This window comes from Lepisma saccharinum, chromosome 1, assembly GCF_977018435.1.
Source record: "Lepisma saccharinum chromosome 1, izLepSacc3.1, whole genome shotgun sequence".
Classification (NCBI taxonomy): domain Eukaryota; kingdom Metazoa; phylum Arthropoda; class Insecta; order Zygentoma; family Lepismatidae; genus Lepisma; species Lepisma saccharinum.
The window spans coordinates 50294173-50307581 of NC_139229.1; the positions used below are offsets into that span (position 1 = coordinate 50294173).

Here is a 13409-nt window from a genome sequence, read left to right on the forward strand (position 1 = left end):
TCCTGGATATACCCCTGCCGGGGATCACAATCAATGCGGATGCATACTGTGAGACATTCCGCAGACTACGCAGAGCCATCCAGAACAAACGGAGAGGCATGCTGTCTTCATTGTCTTGCTCCATGGCAATGCCTGACCACATGTTGCTGCGTCAAACTCAAGACCTTCTTCAACGATTCCACTGGGCTGGGAAGTGTTCAATATATCGTCCCTGCATCCCATCCATACCTGGCGCCGAGTGACCTCCACCTTTTCCCGGTGGTGAAGAAGTGGTTGGGAGGACGGCCCTTCCACACCAATAAGGAGCTTCGGGACACCGTGCAGACCTGGCTCAACAGACAGGCGGCACCTTTTTTTGCAGAGGGTGTTGGAAAGCTGGTGCATCAGTCCGATAAATGTGTGAATCTTCTTGGCGATAACGTTGAAAAGTAGGTTATACGTGTACGTAACTTTTGTCAATAAACCCATTTTGTTATTCACTGTGGTTTTGATTCTACGGATGCCACATCGGAGGTTGAAAGAAAAATAGCCGTCGTATGTAGCAAAAACAGGGGCGCAGGAACGTTTCTGATTTGGGGGGGTACAAAGTCCACCTCTTCGTCTGTCCGTGTATGTCTGGTTCTTCATATGTACACACACACACACACACACACACACACACACACACACACACATACATACATACATACATACATACATACATACATACATACATACATACATACATAATGATGTCCACAGATTTCTTTCTGGTACATATAACCTAAAACATATGGGGGTGTACATATAGTAGCTTAGAAGAATTATTTATCTGCTTTCAGATTGAAAGTTTAAATGACAATGATGAACCTAAATGTTGCAAATCTCTCAAACCTCATGCATACGTAGTAACATTTATGAATATGTAAGCGAGAATAAAACAACTATATAAAAGTAAAATGTCATGCTTTGGGTACTGTGATGACTATATTATTGATTAAAAGTTGAATTTGCTACAGAATTTCAATGATATAATCGTTAAAATAATGCAACAATAATAAGTCTCAAATAAGCTATACTTTTTCAGTAGTATTACTGCATAAAACATGGGAAAATGTACTTCAAGATAACCTGGCAATACTGTACATCCACTGCATACACATAAATGGAATGCAAATATTATGTTGTAATTACACTTCATGAACCTAAACATATTTCAATATTTCAAATCATTTCAATATTTAAGAAAGCAACATGAAAACTGAAGTGTTATTTCCCTGCCTTTACACTTTTCCAAATACACTTTTTCTGTACTCATTGTTAACAAATTCCTTCATCAATACTGCCAGGTCCAAGTTGTCTAAATGGTGTTGATAAGCATGAAGCACACAAAGGTGATTCAATCGTTCTTGGGACATTGTGCTCCTTAGGTAAGTCTTAATCCTCTTCAATGTGGAGAAGCTTCTCTCAGCAGTTGCTGATGTTGCTGGAATTACAAGAAGTTCCTTCAATAATGCCTCAATCAAGGGAAAAAGGTTTCTAGTTTCCTTGTGTAAACTTCTGAATTTTGCTACAACTTGATGGATTCCTCTTATCTCCGAAAGTCTTGAAAACATCTCCATCTCCAATTTCAGTTTTGTTGCTGGAATTCCCCTCTTTTCAGCTTCAGTTATCATAGACTGCTTCCAATTTTCAGGTGACAAAAGTACTAGATTTTCCAGTTCGCAGTAGGTTTTGAAATCAGGCTGATCAAATCTATACGATATTTCTCCACAAATATTATCTAGTGCTTCAAAAAATACTGTTTTGTACATATCTTCAACAGAGGACCACCTATGAGGTTCAGCTGGTTTCTCAGAATGCTCTAAACGTTTGGGTGGACACCGTACTCTAGGTAGCAGCGGTGGAAGTAAATCATAGTCCTCTATTAATTGGTGGACATTATTCCAAATTTTCTGAAATGTTTCATCATTTCGCTTTCCTTTCAGATGATTCAATACTACTTCAACAGCTTCTCTGCTACCGATGACTGTTTGGGAAGACTTCTGAAGAGAGATACTTAGTTTTTCAGTAGGCGCAAAAATTAACTGACAAAGTAAGATTCCAAAGACTGTAGATCCTTTCATTAGGTTGTCAAGAAGACCACGGGCCTTGCTTGAAGAATCACTAGGAGCACTAGAAATGTTCTCGAAGAACGCTAATAATGCAGAATAATTTTCAACTATCGCATGTAAAGCTGACGTACGAACTGACCATCTTGTTGGGCACAGAGGGCGAGGTGAGGTAAACTCCGACACTCCTTCAGCAGCTTTGATGTCTTTGAACTGTGATATTCTTTTTGGGGAATCCTTTAGAAATACACCAATATCATTTATCAAGTTCATTGTGTCTCTCAAAAGAGGGATGGTTCTTGTGGTATCTTGAAGAGCCAAGTTTAAATTGTGGTTATTACAGTGTACAGTGTACAAATAAAGGCTGTTTCTGTTTGATTAATGCTTGAACGCCTTTTCTTACACCAGACATGTTAGCGCCCCCATCATAACATTGCCCTCTAAGATGTTCTAAGGGCAAGTTAAATCGCTGCAAACCATCGATAATAATGTCATGCAGAGCACTTCCTGTTGTGTTAGATGTTTCGTATAGACCCAAAAAACATTCACGTACCTCTAAGTCATTTACTGTTCGCACACTGATTGAAACTTGCTCTTTACAGCTAATGTCACAAGTCTCATCGACAATTAGGCTAAATAACTTGTTCTCTCTTACTTCAGAAATTATTTCTCGTAAAACACAGTGAGCCATAATTTGTAGTATTTCATTTTGAATAACATCAGAACTGAAGTCCTTTTTTCTTTTCAAAAACTGTTCAAGTTGTGGTGTTTCATCTTTTCTGAGTTGATTGAGCTGGTATACATTTCCACTTTCCTTGTAATGTCCTCGCAAAGGAATTCCCTGCCTAGCCAAGAAACGCAAAGAATTAATCATTGCACGCAAAGCCACTCTTGCACATTTCTGCTGTTCGTTCTTTGCAGAAGAAAGCACACTGCAAATTGGAACGGATTCAAGACCACCGAGTATCGTTACAGCGTCCTTATGAAGTGGACTGCATTCATGTGAAGTCAGTTTCTCATTTGCTTTATTCCATTTACGGAATCCACGACCATTCACGAGATCGGACACATTCACTACTTCATCATACTTTTGTCGAAAGAGTCCTTTCTTCAGTGCCTTGCAACAATAATAACAAGAAAATCCTTCTATGGATGAATTGTAATGAAGCCAAGGATACTCACGATAGAGCTTCGTTTGAAAGTAGAACTTACGCCCATTAATTATCTGTGGTGAAATATTGAAGGGGTGATATGGTCTGTTGTCAAACATATTGGAACTTCCACTTCCAGAACAAGATGTTTCTTCAGAAGAATCTTTAAGAGATTTTTTTGAAGAGCTTACAACATCACTCATTTCAGCACGCACATCTGGAACGGAAAATTCAGGAAATAATAAGTACTTATCCCTGTGTTTAAATAAGTGCAATTAAAAATCCTTTAAATATAGTTAATGCAAATACTATAAGAACTTATTCGCCATATCATAAGTATATGTCAGTATTCTCAGGATTCCCTTAAAATCAATTTTAAAGTATTAATTTTCAAAGTTGAAATATTCTTATGTGATTCTTCGTTGATTTAAACCTTCAAAATACTAACTTTGTACAAGACAAATTAATAAAATTATACAATTTCGTGGTTTGGAAGCACAAGAGCTAGCCCTGATGTATCTTACTGCTGTTTTTCCACCTGTGTAACAAACATATGGGATTTACCCAACTTAAACGCAATTACAGCTTTAAAAGAAAGAACACCATGAAAATATGCCAAGGAGTAATAATAACTTTAGAAAGAATTGTGTAATGTTTTGATTTTTATAGCTTTAACTTAAATATCAGCGTTGCCAATGTGTGTAATGGAAACGTGTGTGGATTGTGTGTGTATTCTGATAAAAATGCTCCAATATCTCAAATTTTGTTGACACTATTTTTTCTGTCGTTCGCAGATCATGTATTTCTTATATCAAGAAATGAACAAAACAAATAGATTCTCATTTGCTGCTTCGGTCTTCCTTAGAGAGATCCACTGTAACAGTTTAAAATATTACCTCTCCCTGCTGCATTCACAAAGGAACGGAAGGGACAGGAAACTTGAGAAGGGCAGGGGTTGGAGGAAGGGAGGTCCTTGGAGGTACTGGCCGTGGTGGACAGTGCTGACGACAACCGTTGGAAAGCTGGGGGCGGAGGGGGTTTAATTTCTCTCGTTCTACTGCCACTAAATCAAAGCAGCTAATTGAAAATGTCAAGAAATATGTAGGTAGACAATAATAACACAATTTTTGAGACACGCTTTTAAAATTTATAGTGCATATTATGCTACTTTTAATGCATGTTTTGGCCTTATTAAGTGCACATAAACGCAGACAAATAATAATTGAATATTCTCTGATATAAATCCACCCCCTAACGACGATATACTAATGAAGTTGATTGATTGAATGATTTGGTTTATTATACTCAGTTTTCAGCCACTTTTGGCTAATCGCGAAGATGAGGATGAGTGCTGATACGATGAAATTGATTAAAGGACAATCACAGTAGAGAGCGTCCATAACCAGGCCGGGATTCAAACCCGGCATCGTAGCGCGCTGTGCGTGATGAAATTGATGAAGGGACACTGACAAAAACACGCCCATGCTGGGATTCGAACAAGAGACGCCGAGTGTCGTAGAGCACTGCTCTGCCATAGATGTCGACACTCGAATTATTAAAATGCCACAATGATCACGCCCATTAGAAAATAGGAACATCTTAACTTTTATGAAATTATTTGGACAAACAAATAATCACTATAATAATGGATTTTTTAAGAATATTTTGTTAGTCAAAGCTCAATAAATTTATTACAATACGTCACAAACCGATGAATTGTGATACACTAGCCAGTCGTGTATGCTACATATACAGGTTGCTTTGTAAATTTTTGTTAAAGACTTACTGAACGATCATATGGTGACTTTGTCCCGTTCTGCTCCCCCCCCCCCCGCACCAACTTTGCTTATAAAAATGTGCGAGATTTTTTCAAAGCGACGCATTTTTCAAGAGGAGAAGAAAGGCATTTTCCTCCAAATCACTGTCTTCTAGAAAAAAATCGATCCAGTCCATAGGGTACAGTGGAATCCATGAGTATTACCGTGTAAATTGTCCATCACCATGTTCGTGCACTTTATTTGATCCAATAAGAGCTTCAAGAATTAAAAGAAAACTCTAAACACTCTGTTGACAACTTCTGTACCAGCATACATAAAAATCCATCGTTTAAAAACACATATGATGTAAGAGAAAAATGAATGAAAATAGCCATTCACAATTTGCACGGTAATACTCATGGATCCCACTGTACAACGCCTCACGCTCAATCCTCCGGACACCCTTACTTATGAGGAATTTAAAAAAGCAATCAAATAAAGCAAAAATAATGTTTCTAACCTCTTTAGTTTCTTTTCTTTTTTAAGATTGGAAATTACCTGCTTGCGCTTGAAACACCCCCCCCCCCCTTTTTTCGGCATATGTAAGAAATATAGGTGTAATTTCAAAATCAGTGTGTGTGTAATTTCACAGCAGCTTTCGTGGATTCTGTGCGTATGCGTCTGGCAACGCTGCTTAAATTACAAACTTTCTCATTTAAATTGGCAACTTCAACAATATTTCAGTCAGGAGTGTTCAACAAATTTATAATTAAGGACCATTTTCAATCCAATAACACGCTAACTCGCTACGAATAGTTTCAGGTTCAAGTGTAGGATTCAAAATGAATGTCCTTTTCATCAATTTCACATAGCAAAGCGACGTAAAAATTACCAAGACTATCAACACGATCAACCATTAGCTACATATTTCGTGGTCAGAAAGCACACTCAGTAAATAGGAGTATATTTTCTACAAAATTAAATAAGACAAACCAGATAATTAGGAATGCCCTTTTATTATAGATCCAGTGGGGAAAAATTACCTTAATTTTTTCATATTAGGGTAAATAGTTAACTAATTTCGAAACACGATATCGGAAATATATTTATTATTTGCGTATCAATAATTCTTGATTGACTGATTGACTTGATTTATTTTACTTCGCTTTTGTGCCACTTTTGGCTAATTGCGAAGATGGGGATGACTGATGATATGATGAAATTGATGAATGGATACTCACAAATATCCAAGCCCAAGCCGGGATTCGAACCCGGAATCCCTGGCGTCTGACAGTGATGTGCTAACCACTTCACTACGAGGGCTGGCTATCAATAATTCTTGTTAATTCAAAAAAACTATAGCTTAACTAAAACTAAGAGTGCGCTACTAGATTTTATGGAGGTGTGAGCTCCAAGATTTCGATGTTAACCCAGTATCGTGAGGACAATTGCATAGCTACTTGAAAGCAATAATAGCGGATTAAGGTCTTCAAAGGCAGAAAACAGCAGCGATAGGATTCAGTGCTCTATAATCATGCATCAGCCAATGAACAAGCGCTCGGCAGATCCTGGACCCTAAAAGACTATTGCGCCACGGAGTCGAGTTTATTTTTTATTTACTTTATTGATTTTCATAAATATATTAAAATAATTTCTCGAATTGCATTTTTCTTATTTTGTTCCATGGCTTTTCTTCCACATTTGGCTAATCGTGACAATAAGGATGAATGGTGAATTGATGTATAAATAGAAAGCTCCTTACTAAGAATTATAACCTAAAATCTCTGGCGTTCTAGCACCACTGCCACACAGACTTCCACTGATCTAACCTTACGTAACTAGTACATTGAAAATATTGCTCTCTTAAAAAAATGTATGTTTATGAATTATTACATGAAACGCATTCCGTTTATATCTAGCGCTAATCTAAACGTACTAGCCCTGATTTCCGACCTCCACGTTTCGTTACGTCTATCTTATAAGCATAGCCGTGTGTATATACAGGGTGACTGGTAATTAGATGTATTCCCTGAAAGGGGTTAAAGTAGAGACAATTTGCAATAAATTTGACCATATGATACCCCGTCCGAAAAGCTCAGGGAGAGGATCTGAACAGCTGGTCAACACATCAATGACACCATCACATCACGAGGTAAGAGACCAAATGTCCGTAAAAACCTGCTTGCCTACATTCGTAACGGAGGCGCCCACTTTGAGCAAGACGTGTAATGTTCTTTAATTGTATTGTTCATTGATTCCATTCACATGAAGATGAATGAAGTATTATTTCTTGTACACAAATGTGAATGTTAGCAACATTTGTATCTTGTTGGATAGTAGATGTCACAAGGAAGTAATTTACGTAATTTGAATGCTTCGTGTCATACCATTTTTGTTATTAATACGTTGCCAAGTAAACTAAGAGTGCATTTTTTTATCATCACTTGTAAGTTTAGACCCACCCGTTACTTACATGTGATTGTTATTTGGGATTTTTTTTTTCAACGAACCACTTATTTGTTAGCTATCAGAAAACGCTGAAATAAGTTCCATACAAAGAGCAGTTTTTTCTCAATTCATCTTTTTATGTGGAAAATTGTCATTTTTTAAAAAAACAATTGAAACTCGATTATCTCGAAAACTACTAATTTTCGGACGGGGTATCATATGGTCAAATTTATTGCAAATTGTCTCTACTTTAACCCCTTTCTGGGAATACATCGAATTACCAGTCACCCTGTATACATACACATTGGTTAAGAAAGGAAACTTCAATTTTTCCCGGCCAATTTTAATAAAATTTAGTAGTAGAAGCAATTTATTAACATTTTTGTATTAAAACAGCGAAGAAACACCATACCAATTTTACCTTAGAAGTACAGTAAAACCTCGTTAATCCGGACCCTGATAAGCCGGACTCCGCTTAATCCGGACAGGCAAAAGGAAAAGAAAAAAGGGAAAAAAGCAGAATGCTTTCGGAAGAAGCCGCATTGATACAGGAATGCCCTCGTACTGCATTATATGTACACAGTAGTGCTATACATTTTATTGTACTGTATAGTGTATTTAGGCCTATGCCCTTTAAATACACCACAATAAACGTGTTTTGTTGCTATAAACGGGAGTTTTAATGCAATTTCTACTATTCTTTTAGGTTATTTAAGTTAATCCGGACTTTTGTTAAACCAGTCAACTTATCCCCCCCATTAGTCTGGATTAACGAGGTTTTACTGTAATTCTTACCGCTAAAACAGGAATAAACTATGACCACATTCAACTTGGCATGAACTACAAAACCACAAAGAGAATTATGAATTGTCCGTATTAAAAAAACAAACATATTTCACCGTTTGAATGTGAAGTCCACTTTACGCATAGCTAGGCTAATCGGGACTGGACCTACAGATTAAAGTGGGGTCTGAACCACTATGTGCCTCCAGCGAGTATCAAACCCTGGACCCCTTTGTTACACGGCGACGACGTTACCACCATTGAGAAGTCTACATGTTGCAGCGTAATAGTAATTTACTAACTAACACAAGCAGTGGAAAGGATTTTTATCTGTTAAACTTCCCTTCAAATACAGCCATGTTTGAAAGCTGTTAATTAAGTATTGGAGAAAAAATATATAATCACATACCTTCTTTTATCGATTTATCTTCTTCTCGACATTCAGCATTTGTTTCGCTCGTTTCCACTTTCCTTTCTTTGGCAAGAATTGGAACAAAAAAGTCCTTTATAGTTCTCTTCGCCATTGTTTAAACTACACCCACTACCACTTCCATACACGTTCTGATAGAAAATGAAGTTCGAAGAAAACGTGTATGCAGGCCACTGAATCATTGACAGTTGCTCCCTGCACACCAGTGTCGCACCAAACTACACTACCAATTCACTCGAACAGAAAAGAACGTGAGAACTGACAAACCCAAAGTTACGTTGACTGGTGCCGGCTGGACCCACACCCACCCTCAAGTCCGGCGTGGGTATCATATTACCGTGCATGTCCAGCGAAGACTGCGACTTTTCGGTGTTGACTGAAATGTGTTTTTTTTCTCCTTCTGGTCAGTAGCAGAGGGAAGGAAACCAAAATGTCACTTCAACAGCGAAGAGGAAGAAAGAGGAAAAAACTTGCGACTTTGCCACGGTTCAACTCAATTCTACTCAAGTTGTTTGAGTTAGAAAAACTTAAATTAATTTGAATCTTCCGAGTCACACATTTCTTCTTTCCTTGTCAAATGAACTGTAGGGGGGTACAGGGGGTACAACGGGATTTAAGCATTTAGGGGGGTACTGTACCCCCCTTTAAAATTTTGGGGGGTACAATGTACCCCTGTACCCCCCCGTTCCTGCGCCACTGAGCAAAAACGTGACAAATATGTTCATACGTAGAATAAATCACTGATTTTATTCCTGTGCCATCATTTAAAGGTTGGAATTCATTTCCCGGAAATTCCGTTAGAGCCACTGAACCTGAACTGCCGACGTGCGGTCCCTACACTCAGAATCGGAGGAGTATTTGCGAAATATGGCAGTTTTGAAGACCAAAGTATACATTAAGTTTTGATTTTTCTGGTGCGATTTTCATGACTTAAAACAAGATTAATTCTGCCCCTAGGGGCAAGATAATGGTAACCCACACTTTGACCGAAATTGAGTGACAGTTGTTCTTCGAGCCTGCATATGCTTATCTTCTACCCTGTGCTGTTTTGTCAGAGTTCGTATGTGATACTGCCATGTATGTTTTCTGGCGTGAGCGAAATTATACCATCACCACATATTCGTAGCAACATAGTGGTAACCCTCAAGGCAAGATGGCCGCCTTGCTGGGGAAGCACGAACGTCCATCGTGAACTTGTTGGAGATATAAGTGATTTTGAAGTAGTGATTCATCGTAAAGATCATCAAACAGTGGAAATTCCTCAGAGAGTGTTTGTTTCTTTCGTTTTCCTTCATTGTGTTGCATACCGGCATTATGTTGAACCAGAAAGAAAGTTTTGTGTTGAATACCATTATCTTGCTCCTAAATTCTCTGAAAAATGTTTCGGTGTTGCCAATAGAGACTGCTCCCATGACCTTCTACATTAGATCTCAAGTTTAATTTTCAAGGGAAATCACCTAGAAAACGGCAAAGCCTGTATGAGACTGATTAAAACCAATTCCTTAAATTGTAATATAAAGCATTTGTGTTGTATTAAGTATTTTTTAAAATAAAACCTAAATTATTCAATTGTGTGTTCACCTGATCATGCATAATTATTCTATTAAAAGTTGCAACAAACAATGGCAAGCAACAGTTGGGTGCAACACAATGGTATACCACATCATTTTTTTCCCCACAACTTGTCTCCAAAATTATTTTATTGTGGAAATATTTTGTTACTGGAAAGACACAGATTATGTGTTAAGTGATCATTGAAAGTATATTTTATATCTAAATAACAGTTTCAAGACATTTGAAATATCTGTGAAATTAATGAATTTACCAAATATTCAATCGCCTTTTTCTCAAAAGTACCTTCTTGTGGGTTGTTTGTCACTTTCTTGCCCCGAGGGGCAGAACTCAAAGTAAGGCGATGAGTTTCGAAATCAAATAAAAACTGACGAATATTTAGGTAAAAAGGTAAAGTGTTCCCCTGTGCATAGCACCACGCCATGAAGGCGTATAGGGGGTGCGGGGGTAACGCCCCACACTTTCTTGATCCGGTCGTGAGTGGGGGTGATGTGATCAGCATCACGCCCCTGACCGCCTTTACCCCCCAGGGTTTCCCCCAGGTACCCATGTTATTCGACGCTGGGTAGGCGCCGGGGCCGCTTCCACCGTTAGAAAAGTTCCCGGATTTGAACCGGCCGGGGATCGAACCCGGGACCTTGAGCATGGTAGTCAGACGAATATTTAGAGAAATCATATTTTGAATGCGTATACCAGAACTCAATGAAAACTAGAGAAATATATAAAAATTACATAAAAATTCGAGCCTTAATAATAAATGTGCCGTGCATATATACACTGGTCAAAAGCTGTGTGAAGTAATGGTCACAGGAGTTGTCACGTATTTACAAGAAATCATTAATAAGCATGCAAAGTAACCTACAATAACAAATATCGTGTGCATTAATTCTATAGTGAACAGTTCAATTATAGTAACAGGTAAGAGAATAAAGCAAAACTCAAATTTGATGACAAAGTGCTCACTGAAGTTTCATATTTAAGTACAGTAAAACCTCGTTAATCCGGACCCCGATAAGCCGGACTTCGCTTAATCCGAAGAGGCAAAAGAAGAAAAAATGCAGAATGCAAGGTTTTAAATGTGGCTAGAAGTCAAGAAGGAAACTTTCCAAAGAAAAGGCAGTCAGCCACTGATGAAATTCTTTTTCCCGCAGACTTTGTACTGTACTGTATGTATAGTGTATTTAGGCCTATGCCCTTTAAATACACCATAATAAACGTGTTTTGTTGCTATAAACGGTTTAAATGCACTTTCTACTGTTCTTTTAGGTTATTTAAGTCAATCCGGACTTCCGTTAAACCGGTCAACTTATCCCCCATTAGTCCGGATTAACGAGGTTTTACTGTATTTCTATTTTCACCTTTACACACACACACATTTATATGTAACTGTTGTTACATTGCTCAACTTATCAATAGCTATATAATTACATGTGTGTTTGTGAATGCAATGCATCAAATGTGCTTGGTTATTGCGAAACAGTTGACAGTTCCGTAATATACGTAATCTATTGTTGTGCTTAAGTACTTAGTTGCACACAATTGAGCGAAAATGTCTGTCGATATGGCATGATACTTACTTATAATTGATAGAATTGCTGTTGCATGTTCACTCCCACATGAGACTAATTGATTACAAGCAGGGGCGGTGCCAGGAGGGTGCCAAAGGCTGCTTGCGCACTCCTTAATCTTCTTCCGAATCCCCTTCAGCAACCCAGTTTCAAAACAAATTTTCAACCGAAAAGAGCCCGGATTTATAAGCACAATCAAACAGTAAAATAAGGAAGTTAATAAGCACAAAAAATGAAAAAAAAAATAAACACCAAAATAAGCATAAACAAATACAGGAAAATCTTAAAAATATTTGTTTATTAGATCTCTTAACTTTTCAAAGCTGTTACAGTATGTAAGGAAGGTCATCCTGAGATTTTCTTGTGTTAAGCTCCTGTGTCTGTCAGTGAAGAATGATTTGTACAGTGAAAATGTTCTTTCCACATCGCATGACATCACAGGCGCATGTGAAAAACACCACAGTTCTTCGGTGAATTCCTCTTCAATGTCTGTTTCTTCACCAGAAATATTTTTTATAAATTTGACACAGTGTTTTGTAAACGGGATTTTTCAGTAAATCCTGACTGAGCTTGTCGGACACAATTTTACCAATACCGTGACTTTCTGAAGACAACGTTACTGAAATTTCATCAATAAGAGAAAGCGAATGTTGCAATGCATTATTTCGAGCTTTCAACTGTGTTATAATATCAGCAGGCGCGGTTGGCCCTATAGCGCACAGGATCAGTGAACCCCCAGTAATATACGATAATCACCTCGAGAATGAACAATGAACAATGTCTTTAAATTTTCACATTATTTCGCTAAAAATTCTACACAATAAGTCATGTATTTGTGCCCGTAACACGGCGAACTCTCTTGCTGAGAAGAAGAAACCGCGAATCGGCCGCCCTGATACAGACCCTCAGTTGAACCCCCACAGGACAGCTCGTGCCATTGTGAAAGCTTCGTGCGGGAGCAGAAGCGCGAGGAGGGTATAGGACAAAATACATGGGAGATGAGATTCCAGAACCTATGTCTCTACCCAACGGTCATGCGCAGTTCGTTCTCTCGCAGAAGCCGCGAGACAAGGCTCCTTTCTCGCTGCTTCCTCCCTTCCAGTGTTTCTGTGTGCGGTTCAAGTTTGAAGCGCACACATTACATATTCAATCTTCTCTTGTATCATTTTTGCACCGAACTTCTTGGAATAAATGCAAGATTGTGTCAGAGATGGATGAGTGGAAACAAATAGAAGCTGAAATTAGATGCGATGAATTAAAATAAAGGAGATACATTACCAAAATACCTTGTGCATGCATTCAGAGGTTTTTCCTTAAAGGTGGAAACACTTCGGGTTCGTGAAAGAGAAAGAATGGCGCGAAGACGTGACTCGCTGTCGCTCGGTGTCAAAGTCTTAAGTTTTTTTAGTTTTTGAAGTGCTTGGATACTTGTTGGAAAGTATTAAGTGATGCTGCGAGTGAAACGAGGGATGGACTTTACCTAGGTTATGTCATTGATGCAGTGTAGGCGTTGCTGTCCGCGCAGGTAAGAAATGACCGATAGAAATGCACATAATTAACGTAAACAAACTTCCTTGTCCACTGAAAAAAAGCGTGTGCTGGTCGACCAG

The 13409-nt window shown here is 38.3% G+C and overlaps 1 protein-coding gene across 1 annotated transcript; it reads right to left on the bottom strand.

Moving 5' to 3' along the window:
• Positions 1 to 1262: 1262 nt before the first annotated feature.
• Positions 1263 to 2363, bottom strand: LOC145979762 (zinc finger MYM-type protein 1-like). Its single transcript, XM_083112780.1, has one exon. It carries the CDS (start codon positions 2361 to 2363, stop codon positions 1263 to 1265), a length of 1101 nt encoding a protein of 366 aa, XP_082968906.1.
• Between the last annotated feature and the right edge of the window lie 11046 nt (positions 2364 to 13409).

Bases quoted from the DNA above. Each gene is read 5' to 3' on its own strand.
- LOC145979762 (XM_083112780.1), bottom strand. From the start codon at position 2,363: ATGAACTTGATAAATGATATTGGTGTATTTCTAAAGGATTCCCCAAAA.